This window comes from Eleutherodactylus coqui, chromosome 3, assembly GCF_035609145.1.
Source record: "Eleutherodactylus coqui strain aEleCoq1 chromosome 3, aEleCoq1.hap1, whole genome shotgun sequence".
NCBI lineage: Eukaryota > Metazoa > Chordata > Amphibia > Anura > Eleutherodactylidae > Eleutherodactylus > Eleutherodactylus coqui.
Window position 1 is genome coordinate 31,525,109 of NC_089839.1, and position 26,467 is coordinate 31,551,575.

The following is a 26,467-nucleotide window of genomic DNA, read 5'->3' on the forward strand; positions in this document are numbered from 1 at the left end:
TCTTCCCCCCACCCTTCTCCTTTCCTCACCTCACGCCACGCATGCTTACCCCCCTCCTCTCCTCACACAGGTTTTCCCCCACACCCCCCTCCTCTCCTCACAGGTTTTCCCCCACACCCCCCTCCTCTCCCCACACAGGCTTCCCCCCACACCCCCCCTCCTCTCCCCACACAGGCTTCCCCCCACACCCCCCTCCTCTCCCCACACAGGCTTCCCCCCTCCTCTCCCCACACAGGCTTCCCCCCACAACCCCCTCCTCTCCTCACACGGGCTTCCCCCCACAACCCCCTCCTCTCCGCACACGGGCTTCCCCCCACAACCCCCTCCTCTCTTCACACGGGCTTCCCCCACAACCCCCTCCTCTCCTCACACGGGCTTCCCCCCCACAACCCCCTCCTCTCCTCACACGGGCTTCCCCCCCACAACCCCCTCCTCTCCGCACACGGGCTTCCCCCCACAACCCCCTCCTCGCCTCACACGGGCTTCCCCCCACAACCCCCTCCTCGCCTCACACGGGCTTCCCCCCACAACCCCCTCCTCGCCTCACACGGGCTTCCCCCCACAACCCCCTCCTCGCCTCACACGGGCTTCCCCCCACAACCCCCTCCTCGCCTCACACGGGCTTCCCCCCACAACCCCCTCCTCGCCTCACAGGGGCTTCCCCCCACAACCCCCTCCTCTCCTCACACGGGCTTCCCCCCACAACCCCCTCCTCTATTCACACGGGCTTTCCCCCACAACCCCTTCCTTTCCTCACACAGGTTTCCCCCACACACACCCTTACACAGGCTTACCCTCCTCTCCTCACACAGGACCCCCCCTTCTCTTCTCCTCACACAGGCTTATCCCCCCTCCTTACACAGGCTTATCCCCCCAAACACCTCCCTCCTCTCCTCACAAAAGGCTTACCCCCCACACACCCATGGTGCCCCCACCAAGCGCAGGCTACACCCCGCGGGTCCCCTGTGTCCAGACTACATCCCCTTCTGAATCTCACTTTACCCCCAGAAACACCCTTTCTATCCCGCAGCCGCTACAGGCATCGTCGCCGGAGAGTCACGTGACATGACGATGTCACCTGACCCACTGACGTCAGGGTTCTCCCCAGCCTGTACGGCACTCTGATCCCGGAAGAGTCCGCTATGGCAGATTGCGGGTGTCCGGGGGCCCCTTGGCTGTTTGTCCGTTCTAGGGGCCCCCTGACCCCGCGGCGTCTCCTGCTCAGCTCTCCCCCGACCCTGGAGTGGGTGCTTTTGGGGGTGCCGAGCCGTAAGACGCCTACTCCCGGGGGACCCCTTCTTGTCCGCCGGGGTGAAGTGCTGCCGGAGACTGGGACTGTTGTATTAGACACTCGGCCCACCCTGCAGGGCATCCTGGGGCCAAACACCTGCATCAGCCGCATAGAAGTAAAGGGGGACTGCATGGGGCGCAGAGGGGGCCCCCAGCATAGTGAGGAGAAAGAAGGGGGCACTCAGGGGGGACCCCAACATAGTGAGAAAGAAGGGGGCACCCAGTGGGATCAGGGGGGACCCCAACAAAATGAGGAGGGGGACAACCGGAGGGATCAGGGGGGACCCCAACATAGTGAAAAGGAAGAGGGCACTCAGAGGGATCAGCGGGGACCCCAACATAGTGAGAAGGAAGGGGGCACCCAGAGGGATCAGGGGGGACCCCAACACAGTGAAAAGGAAGGGGGCACTCAGGAAGGGCAGAGAGAGGAAGAGGGGGAACCCCAGCAAGAGCAGGGAAACCAAAGGGATCAGCAGCGATCTCAGGAAGAGCAGAGAGATGAAGGGGCTATACAGGAAAGTGGGAGAGGGGGACCTCTGCAGGAGGAAGGTCTCTCCTGGGGAGGTCAGCTGGAGGGGGCACCCTCCTCAGACAGTCTGTTTGTGGGGAGTTTTCTAGATATCTCTGTGTTCCCCCCTGATTTTCATTCCCCATTGGTCTCCAGTTTTGCTCGGCCCGCACTTCCTTTGCGGCTCCGTGTAGCCCCCATTGACGCAGAGTCGTTGGTTCGGTCAGGGAGGCTGCAGGAAGTTGGGGGTCCCGTGGACCGGAGCTCTGCTTTGTGGGTGAGCAGGAAGCAGCTACGAGTGCTGGGCTTTTACCACCGCGAATGGGTGTGGGTGTCTCTACCGTTGGACAGGGGCAGCACGAGGAAGGCATCAGCGGCGTATGGTCATGGGGGGCGCCACTTGGCGATGATTTTGGCTGCGGAGCTTTGGTTGGGGCATCCACACAAATACAACCACCTGCTGAGCAGCCCATGCCTGGCGACGAGAGATGAGCCCACATATCCTGGAAGTGTGCCAGCTGGCACCGCCGTCATCTCGGCCACCCTCGCCTTCAATCTGACCTCTGGAGTCGGCTGTGTCAGTGAGGTCCTGATACAGGTGAGAGCAGGACCGCACCCAACACGTATGTGTATATCACGCGTCCCCAAAACTGTCTGTGCTGCCTTTAAAAATGGCGCCTCCAGCATCTGTATGCGAATCTGCTTTTTCACGAAGACAATGTGACATCCATAATGGCAGCAACCTCCCGCTTTGTCGCGTCTTCAAGGGCATCAATTATTCTTGGCTTAAGGGGCTTTTACATGGAGCAATTATTATTCGATAATTGGGACGGAAATCTCGCGGGACCTCATGGAAATTCTGCGAGATTTCAGCAGCGGCATGGCAGCTTTAAAACCCGTGTCAGGTTTGAAGTACTTGTCCAGCTGAATTCTGCTGCGGGAATCTCTCCCCATAGAGAGAAGTGAAGCCCGCCGCGGAAACAACGATACAATTGACATGTCGCGGATTTTAATTCCGCGCCGCATGTCCGCAGTGTGTGGATTTGCAAATCTCGTCCACTTTGCTGCTTAGGTTCGGGCTTTAGAATGCATGCGGAATTTTCGTGCGGAGAGTCCGCACGGAAATTCCGACCTGTGTGAACCCGGCCTTATTGCTGTACACACGACCCTTCAGTAAACCCCGCTAGACGACATCCGGTGGCGTCACGGCCGGCGATCTTGGCAGCCACAGATTTTTTCTAAGTTAGGGCTCGTTCACACGTCCGTGATTTCACGGTGTATCACCAGAATATGCGGTGAATGGCGTCGGAGAAAGTACATTTATTTTCATAGCTCCGCTCACATTAGCGCATGTTCATTGTGTGTAGATACGCGTACACGAACAGCCCTATTGTTCTCTATGGGTAGCGTATGCAACGCTGTTCATACACAATAAATTTCCGTGTAGGTGACGGATACGTGACGCTGCTATCAGACAGCGTGGGGAATTTTTAAAAAACGAAACAAGTCGCACTGCGCATGACCGCGTCCGTGCGTGAGATACGCTGTCACACGCAGTGCACTATTGCTGCCATACACAGCGATAGCTGTCTGCCAGTGCGGTAAAACACACATACCACCGTGCGAATGAGCTCCTATCGGTCATCGAAATAGCTTTCAGTTTCCATCCTGCCGGCATTCGCTGTGCGGCACATCCGCCATCTTGTTGAAGGGAAGCTTCTGTTCACTCGTCTCACCCATTTGCGACCTCAGGATTTTGTCGCTTCCTTCAGACTTTTCCCGAAATGTTTAAATAAACCCGTGCGCCAGAATTCACGACTAAACACCCGCTGTTCATCCGACTACATTTGTAGCGCATCGACTCAAAACGTCTGTTTGGCGGTCGCGTCTCAACGTCTGGGAATAGTCCGCTTCATGGAGAGGTGTGACGGTCCGATAGACACTCGTAACGCTGAGGTAAAGTGAAAGCTGCGCTGTGATTGGTTGCTAGGGGCAACAGATAGTTTGGGTGGTTTCAGAAATCTCCCCCAGACTGTCTGTTGCCCCTAGCAACCAATGACAGCGCAGCTTTCATTCCTCATAGCGCTGAGGTAAAGTGAACGCTGCGCTGTGATTGGTTGCTAGGGGCAACAGAGAGGTTTTCCTTTAGACAGTTTTCATATATCTGCTCCATAATCCTTTGCTCAGTCAGTCATCACAAGGAACCAGATAGAAATGACTAAATTATTGAATATTTGGGTTTCCTAGCAAGAGATTCGCTCGATGTAAAACGCCTGTTTGGTGGTCGTGTCTCGCCGCCCTCTTCGTGGAGACGCGCGACGGTTCTATAGACACACGAGGCGATTTATGAAACGGTTTACAACAAAACCCGCCTTTGTTGCCCCTAGCAACACATCACAGCGCAGCTTTCATTCCTCATAGCGCTGAGGTAAAGTGAAAGCTGATTTCTGATGGGTTGCTATGGGCAACAGATGTTTTTTTCTTTTAGACTGTTTTTATAAATATGCTCCATAATTTTTAGGTCAATTTTCATAGGAAACCAGACAGAAATAACAAAGTTAGGCTACATTCGCACAGACATATTTGCGCACGCAATACGCAGTGAATAGAACCCATTGATTTGCCAAAATACGGAAGTGTGAGTGAACCCTTTGACGTCAATGGGCTCTATTCTCTGCGTATTGCGCCCGCAAGTACGACCGTGTGCAGCCGCCTCACTCCACAGTGTGTGTTCATACACCTTACTGATTTCCCCTGTTATTTCCTTCACGGCAGCGTTTCAGCGCGGAGCCCACGCAGGAAGGTCGATCCGCCTTGCTGGAGCCTCCGGTCGCCACGTTGCTTCATATTGATGTGGTGAAGTCTCCGGCTTACAGCAGTGATGCCACCTTCCAGCAAGCGTTATATCAGCACTTCCAAACCCCGAGGTAAGCCCCTCACATGGCGGTGCACCCCCAGAATATCAGACCTGTACAGGCGGCTCGGTCACACTGCGTACATTCAGCGCATGTGGCTGTATCCGTGGAGCCACGTTGACATAACATTTACGCCAGTTTATGAGGGCTCATTCACACAGCGTATTTGTGTTCCATATTATGTGCATATTTTTTATGCATGTAATAAGGACAGCTTAAACGCCATTGGTTTATATGGGGGTGTTCACGCGTGAGTTTTTCACGTGCGGATGTTACGCAGGTGAAAAAAAAACATAGCCGTATTACAGACTGAAATTGCCCCTTAAAGTCAATGGGATCGCTTAAATACGCAACGAATGCGCATAATATATTTGTATTCACGCATGAAGGCAGGAAAAATTCACGGGACGTATTCAAATTTTTTTTTTAACACATGAAATTCACAGTATATATTTGCGCAAAAAAAAAAATGCAAGAAGGTTCAAATACGCAGTAAATGCGCACAGCTTCAGTCCATGAAACGCGGCATATTTCCCAAGCTAAAACTGCGTCCGCCCGTGTGATTAAGCCCTAAATGTAACTACTTTTTAACATGGCTATGGCGCTCCATGCACTATGATGGGTTTCTTCCCTACCACCTCTTTAGCATAGGGCTTTCTACCTTGGAGGGTGGCTAGGGTTTCCAGGTAGGGGGTCGGAGCTGCGCCGCCACCTGTGATTCGCTGAACAGAGTGGTGTGCTGGTGCGCGTTGGAGCTTAGAATCGAAGATTGCTTCCGCTCCCTGTGCTGGCGCTGTTCCCTCTGCCAAGGGCTGGCTGTATCCGCCAGAGAAGGTGGTAAGCTGGTCTTTCTGTATCCAGGACCATATAAAATGACGTCGTGGGCATCCCTGTAAAATGTTTATTTCCTCTTCTAATGGGTGTCCAGCAGTGAGGTACGGATATACAGGGACAATGCTGTAAACCGTGGAAGGACTTCCACATGGCTTACCTCCAATGTATTCTGCACACGCTACTTCACATGACTTTTTTTTTTTTTTTTTTACCTCCAGCGCCGGTTCCGTCTCAGGTTTTCGTCTTCTGTGCAGAAAATTGCATAGGGATGGAAGCCATGATGGAATCGTAGTGTTAAATGCGTGAAATGGAGACTACTTCGATCTCCGTCTCATACGGTTTCCGTCCCTCTCAGTCTTTTTAGCTGGATAGAAGAGTATCGTCCACTTCACTTATCTGTCCAGCTATAAGGACTGACGGATGGAAACCTTATGAGACATCGAATACTCTCCGTGGCATACTTTCTACTAACGTGTGATACACTTCAGCTGGTATTTCCCTCCATTCATCCTGCAAGTGTCTGGCAAGTTCTCTCAAAGAAGATGTATTGGCTCATATACAATGGTACAAGGAGTGTCAGCGATGGACGAATGTTCTGTGGAGTGATGAATCACGCTACCCCATCTTCAAATCAGATGGATATACCTAAGCGTGGAAGAGCCTGGGGAACACATTTTGCCTGAGTGTGTTGTGCCAACAGCTAAGTACGACAGCAGTTCCGTTATCGTCTCGGGATGTTTTACATGACAACGCGTCTTGTCACAAATGCAGCGCTGGTTTGAGGATATGGATGTTCCAGGATTGGACTGGCTGCACAGAGTCCCGGCCTGAACCTACTGAAAATCTTTGGGACGAACTGGAAGGTCGGGTCAGGAAATAAGAATAATGTTCATCGTATTTGAGAGAACTCGTTAGGTATTTGTAGGATGAATAGAGGGAAATACCAGCTGAAGTTAGTAGAACGTATGCCACGGAGAGTATCCGATGTCATTAGGGCCAGAAGAGGCTCCACTAAATGTTCTTGCTCAGGTGAGTGTATTTCTAGTCCAGGTCCCCTCCACTATCATGTATTGCATGCGTCATGTACTGATCTCTCTCTCTAGGGCCGTTCAGCTGGGGGACGTCCTGTGTGTCTCATCTCTCTCACATTCAGAATTTCAGCTCAACAAATCGCAGGTGCCAGTAAGGTTTGTAAATGTATGATGAGGGTATTTGATTCACACGTATGTGTTCAGATCTATGTAAGCCTGGGTCTCTGTGTATGTGCATCTGTTCATGTGTGTGTAAGTCTGTGTCTGTACGTGCACCACTTCACATGTAAATAAGTCTAGTTCTCTCATCACTAGTGCACATGTATGTAAATCTGATTCTTTCTTTCTGTGCGCTTGTTCACATGTATGTGAGCCTGGATCTCACTGTGTGTGCATCTGTTCACATGAATGTGAGCCTGGATCCCACTGTATGTACACCTGGCCACATGTATGCGAGCCTGGATCCCACTGTATGTACACCTGGCCACATGTATGCGAGCCTGGCTCTCACTGTATGTACACCTGGCTACATGTATGTGAGCCTGGATCTCACTGTGTGTGCATCTGTCCACATGTATGTGAGCCTGGATCACACTGTGTGTGCATCTGTCCACATCTTTGCAAGCCTGGATCATACTGTGTGTACACCTGTCCACATGTATGCAAGCCTGGATCACACTGTATGTACACCTGTCCACATGTATGCAAGCCTGGATCACACTGTGTGTACACCTGTCCACATGTATGCGAGCCTTGATCTCACTGTTTGTACACCTGTTCACATGTATACGAGCCTGGATCTCACTGTGTCTGAACCTGTCGACATGTATGCGAGCCTGGATCTCACTGTGTCTGAACCTGTCGACATGTATGCGAGCCTGGATCTCACTGTGTCTGAACCTGTCGACATGTATGCGAGCCTGGATCTCACTGTTTGTACACCTGTTCACATGTATGCGAGCCTGGATCTCACTTCATGTGCACCTGTTCACATGTATGTAAGCCTGGATCTCATAGCAATTATCATGTACTTCCCATGTTGTCCTCCAGGTGTCCAGACCTCTACTTTAAGGTGCGTAAAATCGAGGGAGAACAGGACAGTGAAGGCTACCTGGCCAACACAACCCATACCACACTCTATCAGGTTAGCATACACAGAACACGTTTGTAGTCTGTATGTATGATGAGCTATACCCTCACCATTACCTCTTTGTCCTATGACAGGTGGGCAGTGTCTGTAGCTTTGTCCCTTCCTTTCCATCCCGTGATGGTCACGTGTTTTGGAGCAGTTTGTTCCCAGCAGGCCTGTCATACGCAGTGGATGACATTTGTCGGATACTTCTGCCGCATCTGCAGAACACGTAAGTCCTCATCATGTGTGACGTCTTCCTTTGCTCTGGCGCCAGATTACCAGATGCTGTTTTCCCCTCACAGTAGTGATATTCTTGAGGCTGGAGGTCGCATTCTTCTCACTGGTCCTAAAGGCTGCGGTAAAATAACGGTGGTGCAAGCTGCTTGCAGCCGAATGAATCTACATCTGTATCAGGTGGGTGCCCCACACCTTTCTCCGGGACGGTCTGGAACGTACTCCGATCCTGCTCCTTGTGGGACTCGCCTTGCATTTTTTTTTCTTTTTAGGTTGAGTGTGCAAGACTATGTCGGGACAGCAGCGCCAGCACCATCTCACGTCTGCGCTCTGTCTTCTCTCGTGCCCAAGACTGTCAACCCTGCATCCTGCTGCTTTGTCACCTGGATCTCCTTGGGAAGGACAAAGACGGATCTGGAGAAGACGCAAGAGTCCTCTCTGCTCTGTGTAGTCTCCTGCTTGGGACCAGTCCTACAAACCGGTATCTATCTTCCCTGTCCTGCTACTAGTGGAGACCTCGTCCCAGTCTCTTGTCTTTCTCCCATTGATAGACTATGTGTTTACAGGGACCTACCTTTCCTCGTTGTGGCTACTACCTCCCGAGTACAGGAGGTCCCAGTGGATCTTCAGTCGTGCTTCCTACATGAGGTGTCCCTGAGTGCCCCCACGGAGGAGCAGCGTCTTTCTCTTCTCACTGCACTGACTTCTCCGCTCCCGCTCAGCAGAGATGTCGACCTCGCTCATCTGGCGCGCAGGACTGCGGTGAGGATATCCAAAATCACTTATATAGTCATTAGCGTATTTTACATGTTGGGGTGAACAGTGTGGAGTAGGTAGCTCGCCCGCCACACTGGGACTGTTGTGGATGGTGTCATACACACATGTAGAAGAGCCGAGTATGTCCTTTTTACCTTTTTATTAACCGCTATTTGGTTGTGGTAACGTGTACGGCTGAAAAAAAGTCATATGTCCATCTAGTTCAGCCTATTACCCCCAACCCCTACCCAGTGTTGATCGAGAAGAAGGCAAAAAAAAAACATGAGGTAGAAGTCAATTTTTACTCATTGCGCGGGGAAAAATTCCTTCCCCATTCCAATCAGAATAATCCCCGGATCACCGATCCTTCCGAAGTAATCAGTAACTATAGCATATAATATTGTATCGCTCAAGAAAGGCGTCCAGGACCCTCTTGTACTCTTTTAGCGAGTTGACGGTAGGAAGTTGGCTCTTCTGCATCTGTATGTATGTGCCGCTAGCTATAGGTGTTCTCCGTGACATTAGGAGAAGTTGCAATGTGACTGGCCCTTATGTTCTCTTCAGGGTTTTGTGGTTGGGGATCTCTGTGCTTTGCTGTCAAGGGCCGGACGCATCTCCTGCACCAGAATCCGCAATTCCTGGTTAGTTCCCTTCCCCGTATCCCTCATTTCTATTGCGTTTCATCAGCTTTTGTTTTTACTGCTGCTTTGTGCTCTTCTAGCTCCCTGTCCCCCCCCCCCCCCCCCCCCCCCAGCTTTTTGACTCCTGACTCCCCTCTTTTTTTCTTGGCTTCCCCGGCTCCCCCCTTTTTTTAGTTCCTCTGTTTTTTTTACTAGCCCCCCCCCCCCCCTCTCCCCCTTTTTTTTTTCAGCTCTTCCCCTTTTAGTTTGCTCCTCTGGTCCCCCCCCAATACACATTTTTGTTGACCCCTCCCTTGTTTTTTCTTTGGCCCCTTGTTTCTCTTGGTCTGGCTCGTCCCGATCCCCCCTCTTTTTGTTACTTTTCCTACTTTCCCTCTTTCTTCCCTTTTGTTGCGGTCTTGCTCCCATGTTATCACTCTGCTTGTCTTTGTAGTGCTCCTTCAGCGGAGGATGAAGAAGGCCTCTTGGCTGCGGGTTTCCCTGTCACATCTCAAGATTTAGATTGTGCACTTGCTGACCTGCAGGCGGCTCATTCTGAAGCCATTGGTGCCCCCAAGGTGAGTCAATCCCTCCAGGCATAGTCACACATAGGTGACCCTGAGGGAGTCTGGAGTGGTCTCGATGCCCCCCACTCTTCACCACGTGATAGATTGTCTTGCAGAATAGGATCAGGAGCAAATGTCTAGTACTGGGATTGAGGGGTCAGCTTCCTTATACATGATTAGTACAGAGAATGGGTAATGGAGGTATTGATAACCTACTAATATACCTTCTTCACAAGTTCTGCACTTTACACTTTGTTTTTATAGCTGTGCCGCTCTCATCTTGCAAATGACTGCTGATGGAGGTCTTTGTGATGTGACCCCGACCATCAGCACCTCCCGTAGAAATGCATTGTATATGGACCCGTTTACTTCCTGGACAAGAAGGAAAAGGGTGCAGAGCATTTCAATGGGAAGTGCTGATGGGGTTGCATCACATACCCCTCCATCAGTGGCCGTTTGAAGGATGGGAATGGTGAGGCTATCAAAGCCAAGTAAAAATGCAATGTAGCGAGGTCATAGTGCGATCTTTGGCTGCATGATGTGTGTAGCCCCAACATAAACTTGCCGTCCGAGTTTACAGGCTGTTTCTGATACTCGGAGTATATCGCACTCCAACGCTTTACAAAAAATGGGTGTAATATCAGATACAAACTGTCCCGAGAATTCAGAATAGCGCCTGGATATAGAGATACCTGTTTGATAAAAGGTTTTGAGGAACGGCGTCTCACCTCTCCCCATAGTATTTCAGACTTCTTTGTCTGGGACTTCTTGATGTATTGGGATATATAGACGTTTGGAGTTTAATAAGCTTATAGCAGCTAAGTGGTTAAATGCTAAACCTCCAGTCTATAGAGACCTGATCCATCGACTGGTCGTCCCCCTGCAAAGTACCAATGTACTACTAGGGTGTGATCTGCATGTTTCCACTGTATGCACATGTCCTCCTCTGTTCTCGCAGGTTCCCTGTGTGCGTTGGTCAGATGTGGGAGGACTAGAAGATGCTAAGCGTCAGCTCTTGGACACAGTCCAGTTTCCCCTAGAGCACCCTGAAATGCTAGCCTTAGGGCTCAGTAGGTCGGGGATTTTGCTTTATGGGCCTCCAGGAACGGGAAAAACCTTGCTGGCCAAAGCTGTTGCAACCGAATGTGCCATGACGTTCCTCAGGTAGGTGCGCTCTGTGAGCTTGTGGTGAACTCCAACATCTTCCTCTCTCCTCTCCTGGTTGTGGCTGTGGCTTATTACTGACACCTCGGCTTTCTTCATGGACAAGCCTTAGGGCTCATGCTCGCGAGTGACGCGAGATACGCCTGCGGATTTACGCTGTGGGGTACCGCGATTAAAAACAAAAAAGTGCCTGCGAGTGAGCGTGGATTTCTGCGGATTATTGCTATAATAATGGAGACCTCCCGTGGCGTAAATCCGCGGAAAATAGAACATGCCACGAGTTTTTTTCCCGCTGCGGAAATCCGCGGTACAATTCCTCATTCATATTTGTATTGGCAGGCAGAAAGCTATTAGATCCAATAAAACCTAATAGCTGCGAAATTCACACGCATTGTTCCGCAGCAAGAAACGCGTAGCGATTCCGTCCGTGGGCATTCACCCTTAAACAGAATTCGTCATCAGAAAATGAACTATTGATGTTGTTGGGTATAAATATGGTTTATGTTGCACGTATGTTTTTGCTTTTTTACATTTTTCATGTTGCTATGTATATTTAAAAAATATAAGTGTCATTTTCTAATTACAAAGTCCTTGTCCAATAGAATGTGGGCGCTCAGTTGGGGGGGGGGGAGGTTACAGGATTATCGTAAACCAGCAGGATCTTTTTTTTTCTCTTCGCAGCGTGAAGGGACCAGAATTAATTAATATGTATGTGGGGCAGAGTGAGGAGAATGTAAGAGAAGGTGAGTCAAACATCCAACTCCTCTGCTCTGCTGTTTCTCTTCTCATTCTCCCAGTGTGCTCTTCCCTGTGTCCTACACGATTGTCCGCTGTGTCTACGCTGTCCCTCCCCCTCCTTTGCCCCCATTGTCTACGCTCTCCCTCCCTGTCCCCTGCCCCCATTGTCTGTGCTGTCCCCGGGCCCCCATTGTCTGTGCTGTCCCCGGGCCCCCATTGTCTGTGCTGTCCCCGGGCCCCCATTGTCTGTGCTGTCCCCGGGCCCCCATTGTCTGTGCTGCCCCCTGGCCCCCATTGTCTGTGCTGCCCCCTGGCCCCATTGTCTGTGCTGTCCCCTGGCCCCCATTGTCTGTGCTGTCCCCGGGCCCCCATTGTCTTGTGCTGTCCCCGGGCCCCCATTGTCTTGTGCTGTCTCCGGGCCCCCATTGTCTTGTGCTGTCCCCAGGCCCCCATTGTCTTGTGCTGTCCCCAGGCCCCCATTGTCTTGTGCTGTCCCCGGGCCCCCATTGTCTTGTGCTGTCCCCGGGCCCCTATTGTCTTGTGCTGTCCCCAGGCCCCCATTGTCTTGTGCTGTCCCCAGGCCCCCATTGTCTTGTGCTGTCCCCGGGCCCCCATTGTCTGTGCTGGCCCCCATTGTCTGTGCTGTCACCTGGCCCCCATTGTCTGTGCTGGCCCCCATTGTCTGTGCTGTCACCTGGCTCCCATTGTCTACGCAGTCCCTCCCTGTCCCCTGCCCCCATAGTCTGTGCCGCCCCCCTGGCCCCCATTGTCTGTGCTGCCCCCTGGCCCCCATTGTCTGTGCTGCCCCCTTGCCCCCATTGTCTGTGCTGCCCCCTGGCCCCCATTGTCTGTGCTGGCCCCCATTGTCTGTGCTGGCCCCTATTGTCTGTGCTGGCCCCTGGCTCCCATTGTCTGTGCTGCCCCCTGGCCCCCATTGTCTGTGCTGGCCCCGGGCCCCCATTGTCTGTGCTGGCCCCGGGCCCCCATTGTCTGTGCTGTCACCTGGCCCCCATTGTCTACGCAGTCCCTCCCTGTCCCCTGCCCCCATTGTCTGTGCTGGCCCCTGGCCCCCATTGTCTGTGCTGGCCCCTGGCCCCCATTGTCTGTGCTGGCCCCTGGCCCCCATTGTCTGTGCTGGCCCCTGGCCCCCATTGTCTGTGCTGGCCCCCATTGTCTACGCAGTCCCTCCCTGTCCCCTGCCCCCTACGCTCTCCCTGCCTGCCCACTGTCCCTGTCATGTCCCTGCCCGCTGTCCCCTTTGCCTGCACTCGCCCATACTGATGTCTCTCCTCGTTTTCCTCTTTCTGCAGTCTTTTCCCGGGCTCAGGCAGCTTCCCCCTGCATTATATTTTTTGATGAGTTGGACTCGTTGGCCCCGAACCGTGGGAGGAGCGGGGACTCGGGAGGCGTCATGGACCGGTAAGAAGATATATATATCTGTGCATAATACATATAGACATTCACAGCCGCTGTTAATTGCTGCCTCACTTCTTATTTATTGATATCTCCATTGAAGCAATGTTTCATTTCATGACTCTCTACATAATATAAACCCAATGCGGAAGCACACTGCAGCGGGGACTGAGGTTCAGGGCCCGGGAGGGGCAATTGGCACAATATGGGCTACCGATGGACACTGTCTAGGGTTAACGTGTACCGCTACATAAATAATATCCTAAATGCTATTCTCCACATGGCTTAAAGTCACCACCTGGTACCTCTGGGCGTCATGCTGTGTGAATGACTATGTGCCCACCGGAGATCCCTGCTGTATGTGACCGTGACTCTGTCCTTAGGGTGGTGTCCCAGCTGCTGGCAGAGATGGACGGGCTGCACTCCTCTAGTGACGTGTTCGTGATTGGAGCCACTAATCGCCCTGATCTGCTGGATCCTGCTCTGCTGCGGCCTGGAAGGTAAGCCCATTGTATCTGTCTTCCATCAGGGACTATCCTCATCCTAGGGTTCTTCATGGAACTTGTGACCCAACATAAAAGGATATGACTGAGACTGCAGACTGCTGCTCCCTTCTGGTACTTGTCTCCTTTACAGTGTAGTAAAGGCATCCTATATGTAGGTGGCGCCTTCTCCTGAGCGCATCATTGCTGCAGCCGTGTCGTGCTTGCTCTGGGGTTGCCATGATAGTGTCAGCAGAATCAACGATTCTGCTGATTCCACCATGGCAACCCCAGAGCGAAGTCAGGATGTGATATGGGGAAGACTTCTGAGGATTGATGGCGGTTGGGTGGAAAGGCCTCATCTCACGCTACTACAGAGTATAAGACCCCCGCCCTTCAGAGCCTCCCCCCTGGGGCGAGGCATTGTCTGGAGTTACAATGGTATTATATCAGCATGAACTCCTCATCGGAAATAATGGACTCTGACCCCCAAATAGTGAGATAGGGGGAGGCGTCCTCGGAGTCCCTTTAATGGTTTATTAACCCGATGGGATGTTCCACCTCCTGTAGGTATGAGCTCGGACCGCTGACTGACGCCCCTCGTCTCCCGCCTATCCTGAATATCCATCACTTTCTTGTTTATGTGACTTTTGGCCGTAGCATATATTCTTTATGGACTAGCGAGATGCGAGGCCCGACGGCCCGACGGCTAGTACTGGAGTGTGGGGAGAATTATGTGATTCCCCGGCTGATATCCGTCATCCGTTTCTGCTTTCCATCCAGGTTTGACAGGTTGGTGTATGTTGGGTTAAACGAAGATCGCGAATCTCAACAGAAAGTCCTGGAAGCCATAACACGCAAGTAAGTAGTCCAGATCCTGTACTGGTAACATACACCAGGGGGCAGCAGTGCTCTGCTCGGAGCTATAGTGCTGGAAGAGAGGGACCCCTTACTTCACCAGCCGGGGGTTTGGGATCTGCTTTCTCACAAGTCTCTTTCTCTGGCAGATTCTCTCTACATCCGGCTGTGGATCTGTCCCATGTCTTACAATACTGCCCTGCAGCCCTGACTGGGGCTGACCTCTACGCTCTGTGCGCCAATGCAATGATGAGCTCCATTAAAGAGAAGGTTCAGCGCCTGCAAGAAGGTGAGAATGTGGTGGCCACATGGGGCCGGGGGTTGCAGGGACGGGGTCTGAGGTGTTCTGTGCAGGGACTCGGAGACATCTGTGGGACCACCACCTATGATATGACACATGTATGGCACCCCCAGCTTTGGCCCTCTTCCCCTTCTGTTTGTGAATGATCAATGAACCCTCCAGCTAATTTGGACGTCCCTGACTGGAAAACCCCCTTTAACCCCTTCCTGCTGCAGCCTCAACTTTCAAAATATCATACCCCTTTTTTTTCGGTTTCATAGCCCATGAGGGCTTGTTTTCTGCAGGACGACGTGTATTTTTCAATGGTCCCATTTGCTGGCAAACTTTAAAACAACTTTTTAAGTGTGTAGAAATGGGAAAAAAATGCAAATTTGTTTGTGGAAGTTTGCTTTTCCGACATTGTGCAGTAAAAATGACGTGTTATCTTTATTTTGAGGGTCGGTATGATTTAGACAATATCAAATTTATATAGTTTTTTTTTTTTTAATGTAGTAACCCCCATAATTTTTTTTTTGTCGATCCGGTTGTAGTTTTTATAAGATTTGGGGGACATAGAACTTTTTCATTGCTCATATTTTTGTCTGACGGGATTAATAATCTGATATTTTAATAATCTGGATTTTTGCGGACGCAGTGATACCAGAATTTATTTTAAATTTTTTTATGCGTTGGTTGGGAAAAGGATGTTTTTCTTACTTTCAATTGTTTGATTAACCATGAAGTATAGTGCAGTACAATAGTATTGCATTATATTGCGTTCTGACAGGCAGTCCATCAAGACGTGCCACAAGCGCGTCTTGATAGTCAATCATTCATGGCAGCCCTGTGGGGCATCAGAAGGCCACAGGCCGCCATAACTACTGAAATATCCTTTATTTATGCATCACATCAAGATCATAAAATATCCCAAAGACCGTGAGAAAATCGCTTATGTGTTTTAAACGCATTCCTCCTACTAAATCGTAACCATATCTCAATTCGAAGCTCTATTTATTTGACAATCCTCCAATAGAAAACCATAAAAGAGATCACATGACCATCTGTAAATGTCAGTTTGCATATCTCAAAATCTCCAGCATGAGTGATCACATGACCATCTATGGGATGGACCCGCCGCCACGTATGGCCGAAAATCTCCAGGTGAGACGATCAATCACGCTGCTAGAGATAACATTTTTTCTCATCGACATAGCCGTCTGAGGGCTTTTTTTTTTTGCGGAACGAGTTGTATTTTCTTTTAATGGTACGATGTAAATCGCCAAATAAAGTATTAGAAAAACTTTTTTTTCTTTTTATTCTTAACCCCTTAATGACACGGCCTATTTTGGCGTTGAGGACCAAACAATTTTTGGTATATTTTCATCTCCATTTTTCAACAGCCATAAGTTTTTTTATTTTTCCGTCGGCGCGGCCGTATAAGGGCTTGTTTTTTGCGTGGCGAACTGTAGTTTTTATTGGTACCATTTTTGGGTACATAAGACTACCGTATATTGTAAAAATGTTAGTATTTTTTTTATGATCGCAGGGAGAGAAAACGCATCAATTCTGCCATAGATTTTTTTGGAGGTTTTTTTTTACAGCGTTAATCATGCAGCATAAATGACACAACACGTTTTTTCTGCGAGCCGGTACGGTTATAACGATACCAAAATTCCTATATTTCTTTTAGGTATTTCCACTTTTCTACAATAAAAGCCCTTTTTTTGGAATTTATTATTTTTTTCTAAACTCACTGCATTTAAAGTCCTGTAACTTTTTTTATTTTTCCATGGGCGGAGCTCTGTGAGGGCTTATTTTTTGCGAGACGAGCTGTAGTTTTTATTGGTACCATTTTGGGGTACATACGTTTTTTGTATCACTTTATTGCGTTTTTTTTGGGAGGCAAAATGCTTTTTGCCGTGCAGGATAAAAGACATGTTCAATTTATTGTACGCGTCATTATGGACGCGTCGATACCAAATATGTGGGTTTTTTCTTTTATGCTAATATAAGAAAAAGCATTAAAAAAAGGGGTTTTTAACTTTTTTTTTTTTTACATTTTTATTTTTTGTACTGTATTTTTCTCTTCTTTTTACACCATCTGTGTCCCTCTGAGGGACTTACACTGCAGCACTAATGATCACTACGATAAGGCATGGCAGGACTTCTCTCCTGCCATGCCTTATCGCTTACTACAGCGATCTTAGGCAATGGCAATACAGGACGCCGGTATCTGGCGTCATGTTGCCATAGCAACCAGCCGGGCTCTCGCGATGTTATCTACTTAGATTGCGGCAGGGAAGGGGTTAACAGCTAGTGGGCGCCGATGCCCCCGCTGTCGCAGCGGGGGGGCCGACTATCACTGACAGCCAGCTCCCGCTGCGGGATAGCGCGAGATCTGCTTTGATCTCACGCTATCCCTATGACGTAAGGGTACGTCATTTTGCGGGAAGTACCCCGCTCCCATGACGTACCCTTACGTCATGCGGAGTGAAGGGGTTAATGGGGGTGCAATGGAAAAAATGCAAATGCGCCATTTTTCCAGAGGATTTGCTTTTGTGGCATTCATAATGCAGCAAAAATGACACATTCATTCTGTGGGTCAGCACCGCCATGATTGTACCACGTTTATAGATTTTTTTACATTTGTTTTACTGCTTTCCAAAATTTAAAAACCCCTTTGTCGTCATATTCAGAGTGCCAAATGTTTTTATTTTTCCATTGATGAGAATGCGTAAGAACGAAAAAATCGTTTTTTAGGGGGAAAACTGTAGTTTTTATTTCCATCATATTTGCATACACACGAGTTTTTGATCACATTTTAATTCAATTTTTATTAGGAGACGGGTGACAAAAAAATGCAATTCTGACATTGTTGTTTTTTTTTACCATGTTCACTATGTGAGATAAATAATGCAATACTTGAATAGTTTCGGCTTTTTTGTGCACAGCAATGGCAGTTATGTTTGTTTTATCGTTTTGATCATTTTGTGGGAAAAGGGTCTTTTTTTGAAATTTTGAGCTTGTGATCATTTGATCGCTTCAGTAATATACACTGCAATACATCAGTACTGCAGTATGTTGTATTTTTCACATTCACATCTTAAAGGGAAGCTGTTATGACTTATGGGGTACCGTGTTTGATAACAGGCGCCCCATTACTGTGCAGTGTCCCCACAAACTTCGTGCGTGCACACAGCACGACTCTTCTCAGCCCGCTCCACGCGCATGCTCTTCCATTCATCTCTACTGCAGAACGTATGCACATAGTGAGTTGAGAAGAGTCGCTGTGTGTGTGTATGCAGTTCAGGAATGGGGGGCTTGGTGACTATGAAACACGTAGTCAGTGGGGCTCAAAGGTCATGGACAGGTTCCTGTTAAGCCCCGTCATAGGTAGGACTTAATATGGTTAAATACACGGCAGCCCTTCAGAGCTACCCAGGCAGCCATCAGCACCCCCTAATCACATCACTGGGGAGTTTTTATATGAATATTTATATAAGATAAGGCTTACTCTAATAGTATGTGGTGTCATTCATAGGCTGTAAGCCTGCGTGGTGCACTACACGTATCTGTGTGTCTGGCATATTCCACAAATGTATGGTAGGCTTATGAGTGGTTGTTCATCAGCATTTTGCATCTGTACCCCTCCTTCATATAGTATTTTGGCTATTCTGCATGCTGCTGAGAAGTGGTTTGTACCTGCCCTTGTATCTGTATATCAGTATACCAGTAAGTGTGCCTTTAGAGTGCAAGGTGATCGCTCAGACGTTGAGTGATCACCTTGCGCTCCGGGGCCGCTTGTCTTCTGCATCCAGCTGTTCTCTGCTCGGAGCACTCAGCTGCTATACAGCCGAGCACTCTGAGCAGGGTGTGCAGAACACAGCTGGAGTGCTGTGTTCTTCATACCCCAGCTGTTCACAGAGCACTCAGCTGGCATACAGGTGTGCGCTCTGTGTGGAGTATGAAGAACAGAGCTGGACCGCTGTGTTCTTCATACCCTGCCTGTGTTCAGGGAGCGGGATACAGCTGATACAGTGGTTTGTTTGTAATGTTAGTGTAGGGACGGCGAGGACCCTTGACGTGGGTGGCGAGCTTGTATATTTTGGCCAAAATATTAAAGCAACCCTCCTGTTATTTAATAAAGTTCTGTCCTGGGGCGGGGGTATATCACCTGCGGTCATTGTTCTCCACCCCTTTTGAATAGCTGGCTTTGGGCCCCGTTTTTGGCCTTCCAAGATGGCTGCAGCAGTTTTCTGACTACCTAATGCACGCTGCGCACTGCTCTCTGATTGGCCAGTGCTGATCACATGAGCAGCTCTAGCCAAAAGGAGAGCAGGTATAGCGCACTGTAGGGATTAGGTTGAGGATTGCGTCGGACATCTTGGATGGCTGAACAGATGACCCGAAACTGGTGGGTCGAAGGGACAGCCGAGAAGAACAAGTGGTCCATTTATAAGGTTCCGGACCATCCACCAGATCTAATAGCATGGTTGTCGCGAATAGGCTGACTGGCACCCTTTGTATGCCATAACTACGTGCAAGTATAATGGTAAGCAGCCCGTTTATGGTTGGCATGTGGTGCGGGCTTCGCCATGTATAGCATCTTGCCTGTTCTGCATCTTGACATGATTCTTATATATAAGGGATATTTCTGATGTTCCTGTAAGCTGGGTACGTACCTTCTGATATTTTCAAAAAGTGGCAGCGCCCAGCGTAAACCTTCAAAATGTCACAATTTTCGAACTCGTGCCAAAATTGTAAGTTTTGCCACCAGATATCTGGAGCAAGAGGGTTAAAACTTATGCCGTATTGTGCTTCAACTCATCACCAATGGTTTTGTCACAATGTGTCAACAATCTTTTATCTGCTCTGTGGAACCTCAGCTGCTAGCTTCTCTCTGCACTGATACATAGTAACAAAGCCTCAGCTGTGCGAGCAGGACTAGGTCTAGATGAATGTTCAGCTTCCGGGGGCCTGCAGCGGGAAACCGACCCTGTCTGCGGCCGAGGACTCTGCTTACCCATCCGGGTCGTCTTTTTTCTCTACTGCGGATCTGTGTGGAAGCGCCGGGCCAGCGCACATGCGCAGTAGAGGGTTTTTTTCAATCTTCTGTTTTCCTGTGGAATCCGTGGCCCGTAGCATGCGGACGGGCCGCGGATCAGACGGCTTCCATTGACTTCAATGGAAGCCATCTGTGCGGGAACCGCACTGAAATGGAGCATGCTGCGATTTGATTTCCATACCCAAAGGTGCGCAAATCTAATCCGCATGCTGTAATTCAGTTGTGGATGCCCATGTTTTCCTATGGGCGGCTTGAACTGCAGATCATCACCCGCACGGATTCTGCAATTCAAATCCGCCCGTGGACATTAAAGCCTTAGGCTGAGGTGACGCTGCATGTACACATGGGGCCTCACATCTCGCTCTGTTGTCCCTCTAGGTGCGGATGAACCGGTAACTGAGCTCGTCCTTCGTCTGGAGCATTTGGTGCAAGCAGCCCAGCATCTTCAGCCGTCTGTGTCACCGCAAGAGCTGCAGCGATACGAGAGGATCCATAGGCAGTTCTCAATGACAAGTGATGATGTATAATATACAGTATGTATCCCCTCCCCCCACCTCCCCTCCCACCCCGTCACCATGTGAAATATTCTTGGTGCTGTGTACCAGGAGAGAAATAAAGATGGCGGCGCAGTGTGCTCATTACTTCTCCATCTTTGTGTGGGCCGCAATCAGAAATCTTGCATACACTTTTCTTATCTTGTCCTGAACCATAAGTGAAAATCATGTCTTCCACTCCAGTCACATCCAAAGCAGCAGTCACAATTCTGTTGAATCATATTTTATGGATATACACAGCTGGATTCATAACTCTGCAGTGACGTTGTGTGCATTACCCTAGTTACATCAAGAGCTGCAGTCAAAATTCTGTTGCTTCATATTTTATGCTCCAGTCACATACACAGCTGTAGTCACAGTTCCAGTCATTTTGTCTGCAATACCCTAGTCACATCCTGAGTTGCAGTCACAATTCCGTTGCGTCATATTTTATGCTCGTCACATCCCCCATCTCGTGCTACATAATGTCTAATACTCCAGTCTCAGCCAGAGCTGCAATCCGAATTCTGTTGCATCATGTTTTATATGCCAGTGACAACCAGAGCTGCAGTCACATATTTTACCCATCTGGATTCACTATTACTCTAGTCACATCCAGAGCTGCAATTATATCCACAGCTGGCTTCACTATTTTGCAGTCATGTTGTGTCGTAAGACAATAGTGGCTGCAGCTCTAGATGTGACTAGTGTATGTTTGCTTAGAGTGGTATTATGCAGACTCTTTCTTTGAGTAAGGCCACCTGCACACGAAACGGATTTGCATTGCGGGATCCGCAGTCAGCGTCCGCATTGAGGATCCGCTGCAAATGTTAATGTTCCTTACATTCTATGGAAAAGCGCTTCTTCCTGCACACTCACAGAATCGAATTGCGAGTTCCGCCAGCGGAGGAAAAATCGCAGCATGTTCCATTTTAGTGCGGATTCCGCATGGACTGCTTCCGTTGAGGTCAATGTAAGCCATCCTAACCGCGGTCCGTTCCGCAATTGACATTGGGGAAAGGTCCCAGATTCCGCATCATCGCCTAGCGACGGCGTGGGAAATAAAAAAAAAAATCTGTACTACGCATGTCTGACGGCGGAACGCCATAGCCAACCGCAGTACAGATAAAAGAAGAGAAATGACAGGTACGAGAGGACACTGGCAGCGGTCAGGGTCAGATTCCGCTGCGGGCTCCTGCATGCGGAATCTGACCCGTTCGTGTGCATGTGGCCTAAAGCAATCACTTTTTGATTCCCCCTCCCACCAGGGCATCTTTCCCCTGAGGCCCCTCCCAGCAGGGCATCCTCCCCTGAAGCCCCCCCCCCCCACCATGGCATTCTCCCCCTGAGGCCCCTCCCACCAGATCATGCCGTTCATGGGCTCAGTAATGACTCAGGCTGAGTATACATACAATAAGACTGTATTATAGGTGTAGACATAGGCTGGTCACTTATAATAGTCCAGACTGCAGGTTGCCTCGTCCAGATTCCCTTAGTCTTCTCGTCTTCGTGACTGGTGCCAGCTCCAGACATCTCCCCTTTGCCTGGTCAGCACTTCCTCTGGAAAATGGGGGGATCGGGCACTTACTCTGCAAAGACATAAGGCACTCTGAGAGCGTACACAAGGTAACGTCACATCCCACCACTCATAAGTCATAGTCGCTCTCTATAAAGCCCCGTTCACACTACGGAATCCGCAAGCCAAAACCAGGAGCCGATCCTACAGGTGGGGGTAGAAAGAGAAGATTTGCGCATTTTCTGTATTTTGGACCCACTCCTGGTTTTGGCTTTCAAATACTGATTGGGGCCTCAGTAGGTTTTCAAATAAAATTGCCATGCCCCAACTGGTGTGGTTTTGGGGCATGGCTTAGTCCGCCATGTGCTTTTACCGCATGGAAATGTACACTATGTTGACAAAAGTATTGGGACGCACGGAGAAGGTTTCATCCACCTTTTTCAATACAGTGTTGGGCCACCTTTGGCCTCAATGGATGCAGTAACCCTCCTTGGCCGCTTTCCACCAAATTCCAATTGATGTGTGCAGGGATTTGTCTCCATTGCTCAAGGAGAGCTCCAGATAGTGATGCGGGGGATGATGGGCGCACACGGATACAACGTTCTCGTTCCAACCAAAGATGCTCAATAGGACTGAGATCCAGACTTTGGGTTGGCTAATGAAGTTGGCAGATGTTCTCCTCAAACCAAGCCTCAACACTGTGTGCCGTATGGCATGGGGCTCGGTCATGTTGGTAGAGACACGGAGCTGTACTAAAGTATTGCCACAGGGTAGGCGATGCCATATGGTCCGGAATGGCTCTGTCCCCAGTGGTGTGGAAGGTAGATTTCACTACGACCAATGGCCCTACCGTGTTTCCCTGAAAGTAACACCTACCCCTAAAATAGTCCCTACCCTGATTTTCAGGGGGGAAGGGGGGCTTGGAATATAAGCTCTACCTTGAAAATAAGCCTTAGATTACACTACGTTAAAAAGAAAAAAAAAGAAATACTTACCTAGCAGGCGCCGTCTAGGTCCCTCCCGTTGCTTTCCGTCAAGTTTGCTTGCAGTTCTCAGTGCTCACAGAACATCGCTTGCTGCTAATGAATGACTGTGATTGGCTGAGCCGTGGTGCTCAACAACCAATCAGACCAATCGCTTGCTGGAGGCGGGGTTTACAAACCCTGTTACCAGCAAGCAATGTTCTGTCGGCGCTGAGAACTGCAAGTAAACCTCCTGGAACGCCGGAGAGTAGCAGGAGGGACCTGGACGCTTATTTTCAGGGAAACACAGTAGTTATTCTCAGCAGAACCCCCCACGCCATAACAGAACCTTCTCCAAACTTCACTCCTGAGACTATGCAGTCGCTTAGAAACGCTCCCCAGCCAACCACGCCATCTATGTGCGGCCACCCGATCGGAAGATGAAGTATTGTGATTCAGCTGTCCACAACACTTGTTTCCATTCATTGACAGTCCAAGAACAACTTTCGAAGCCCCATCGCAGGCGCCGCTGTACATTTACTGCTGTGATGATGTGTGCAGTTCATGGTGACCCTTCACATGCAGTTCCCTACTGATGGTTCTGGTGTTGATGGATGTTCCAATGACCTGTGAGACCTCTTGAGCGAGGGCATACGATGTGTGTGATGCCTTCACAGCTCGTACAAGGTTGCGTTGTCCACGTTCTGTTTATCAGGTCTCCCTAAAGGTGGCTGCACCACACACACCGGATGATCTCCATCTCCGAATAACATGGCCAACAATGGACTGGAAGATCCAAAAGCTCTGCTATGTCCCGTACTGATTATGTGCTTTGTGCTATCCCACAACCATACCCCATTCTCTGTCAACTCTACATCAGGTGGTTTCTGTACTGGGATATGCCTGTGTGATTCTCTCATTTATACCTAATGCTCACACATCTGATTTGCTTACCCCCTTCACCTGACAGCAGAGAATTGGTGGGAGTCAAATACTTTTGTCAACATAATGCATGGCCCCGCTAGCAAAAGCAGTCTCCCATATTTTAGCGCCAGCCATTAACCCCTTCATAAAAATGCATGGGTTGTTCAAGGGCTACTTATGATCTACTATGGTCAGGGGCATACATAGCACTTATGGGAGTCCACAGCAACACTCAGCATTGGCCTTCCTCCCCTACAAAAAAAACTATTTTTAACAGTGGCCCCCCTGTGGCACCATTTAATGATAGTGCCCCTCTATAGCTCCATTTCGCAATAATGCACCCATCTGTGGCCCCACTTAGTAATAATGCTCCTATTTGACCCTGGCTTTGTAATACTATTTGCCCTCCTCCGGCCGTACTGAACAGCCCCGTCCCACCACCACCTAGCCAGGTCTCGCTCTTGTTTGTCTGGCTGGGTAGAGTTAACAAGCAGATATCAGTCACACAAATACACGCTCTAGGAGCTCTATATAGTGGATCATCTGACTCTTCCCCTGTATACTGCAGGTTAGACCAGGAGACTGTTAGAGCGTTCGACTGGGATCTGTTGTTCTACATGGTTTGCCAGCAGCTCAGCTTTACCCAGCCAATCCCCCAGGTCTGCTGCTCATATATACCAGCTCCTCTGCTGTGGCTGATGGTCTTTCCTCTGTTTGTTCAGTGTGAACAGTGTTATGTTCCTTCATGTCTGTGCGTGTGTCAGGACATAAGGTGTGAGCGGACATGTTCAGTGTATGTTTTGATTATGATCAGTGTCATGTTCTTGCATGTCTGTGCAGTTTGCCTTTTGTGTAGTGTGAACTGTGACCTGCTGTGGATTATTCATCATCTAAGACAAGGTAGGTCCTTAGGTTCCAGCACAGGGGAATCCCTGTCTGGACGATCGCCCAGCATGCAGACAGGTTTCCTGGTGTTAATTGTTTTGTTGGAGTAGGGACCTGTGAGACAATGAGTACCCTTGAAGTGGGCTCACGGGCTTAAGTATCTTGGCCAAAATACGAACGAATACCTTGTACATGCTCTAGTTATTCCATCTGGCTAGGTATGCAGGTGAGTGTTTTTTTGTGCTTGGCAGTCTTTGGTTTATGTCCATGAGTATGTAGTCCTCTCTGTCCTGCAGTTCTGTCTGAGTTCGCCTGTACGTGAGTATTAAAGTCTGTCTGTCAAGGCATCAATGGATTGAATGTACAGAAGAGATGCAAATCTTTCCATGATACTTTCTCGTTGTAGCGTCCATTCTTGGTTTCGGCTCATGCTACCGAGAACACGGCCATATGAAAAGGGAAGGGTTACTCTAAAATTACTCAGCTCTAAAATTTGATGATGATAAAAGATTCCCATCATCGTTCAGGCCGAATAAAAATGACTTACAATCTAATAACAAGCTAGCAGGCTCTGAACAGACACGCATGATACTTAGGGTAGGTAGCTCTCTATATCGATCTACATCACCTCTAAAAACATCGGGTCTCTGCTGCATCACTTTGTGTGTCTGGCATTCTGGGGACATTTTTACCTGTCTTCATAGTTGTCTGGGTTGACTTTTTTGCCCCTTCGCCTATGACAACTCTCCTGGAGAGGATGTCCCACCACTGAACAGGAAACCTGAGAAGGAGTAGTACACAACTCTCCACAATTTTGTCAATGGGATCTGGCTGGAGGGCTCCTAAGAAGATTAAAAGATACACCTGTCTTGGACTGTCGTTCCCCTTATTTACTGTAAATTCCTTCTCAGAGGCTTAATTCTCTTTAATCTGATGTCGGGTCTCTGGTAATAGTGTAGTATGCCTCCACCAAAAGACATGGGTTGGCCGAGCTGAGCTACAGGTAACGCCCAGGTCACGCCCACAGCTGCTGACTGGCTCCCGCGCACACACCTTCACAGATTACCATGTAGTGCATCTCGTACGTCTCCCCATTCACACGTACCAGTTATCCCGCTGACAGCTCGTACATCTCCGCTTCCCCGCCGGCCCCGCAATCACCTTCCATGCCGCACACCCCCACCCTCTCCATGCTGTAGTCTTCTTTCTCCCCGTGTACCGGGCCATCCCGCTGACAGCTTACACATCTACGCTCCCCTGCTGGCCCCGCTCTTGCCATCCAAGCCGCCCCCCCCCCCCCTCGCCCCTTTCCAGGCTGTAGTCTCCTATCCCTCTCACACAGATGTCCTGTCCACGGGGAATGCTCTGCAGATCACACTGGTCCTAGGGGGAGATGCTCAGCTCACTCGGACATGGGTGGGAGTGGGAATCTGTGAATGTGTGTAGGAGCCAATCGGCAGCTGTGAGCATGACCTGGGCATTACCTGTAGCTCAGCCTGACCAACCCATGTCTTCTGGTGGAGACATACTACACTAGTACCGGGGTGTCCTCCTTAGCCATGGCTTCACTTTCCCTCTTTGAGTTGGAACTGAACTGGAGTGCCCTTGGGGAAGAGAGATCTTCATGCCTTGTGTCTTTTCCACAAAGATGAACATTGTTGCAGCCCTGGGAAAGTGTGTAGAACACACCTGGTCCCATAATATGGTCAATGTATGATGTGGATATCTCAGGAAGCAATGGCCGATGTGCCACATGGCTTC

At 49.6% G+C, this 26,467-nt stretch overlaps 1 protein-coding gene and 1 long non-coding RNA gene across 2 annotated transcripts in view; one reads left to right on the forward strand and one right to left on the reverse strand.

Annotated features, from left to right (window-relative positions):
* Nucleotides 1-1,103: 1,103 nt before the first annotated feature.
* Nucleotides 1,104-20,533, forward strand: PEX6 (peroxisomal biogenesis factor 6). Its single transcript, XM_066595458.1, has 17 exons — nucleotides 1,104-2,396; nucleotides 4,574-4,725; nucleotides 6,651-6,734; nucleotides 7,629-7,722; nucleotides 7,803-7,939; nucleotides 8,013-8,124; nucleotides 8,217-8,425; nucleotides 8,511-8,706; nucleotides 9,265-9,341; nucleotides 9,775-9,898; nucleotides 10,845-11,050; nucleotides 11,732-11,793; nucleotides 13,099-13,207; nucleotides 13,585-13,701; nucleotides 14,467-14,544; nucleotides 14,691-14,830; nucleotides 20,265-20,533. The coding sequence occupies exons 1-17, from the start codon at nucleotides 1,143-1,145 to the stop codon at nucleotides 20,411-20,413; spliced, it is 3,300 nt and encodes a 1,099-aa protein (XP_066451555.1). The 5' UTR covers nucleotides 1,104-1,142; the 3' UTR covers nucleotides 20,414-20,533.
* Nucleotides 20,534-21,824: 1,291 nt separating this feature from the next.
* Nucleotides 21,825-26,467, reverse strand: part of LOC136619714 (uncharacterized) — a 28,400-nt gene continuing 23,757 nt past the window's right edge. The window contains exon 3 of the long non-coding RNA XR_010791006.1: nucleotides 21,825-22,008. This is a non-coding gene — a long non-coding RNA (uncharacterized lncRNA). The remainder of the gene's footprint in view (nucleotides 22,009-26,467) is intronic.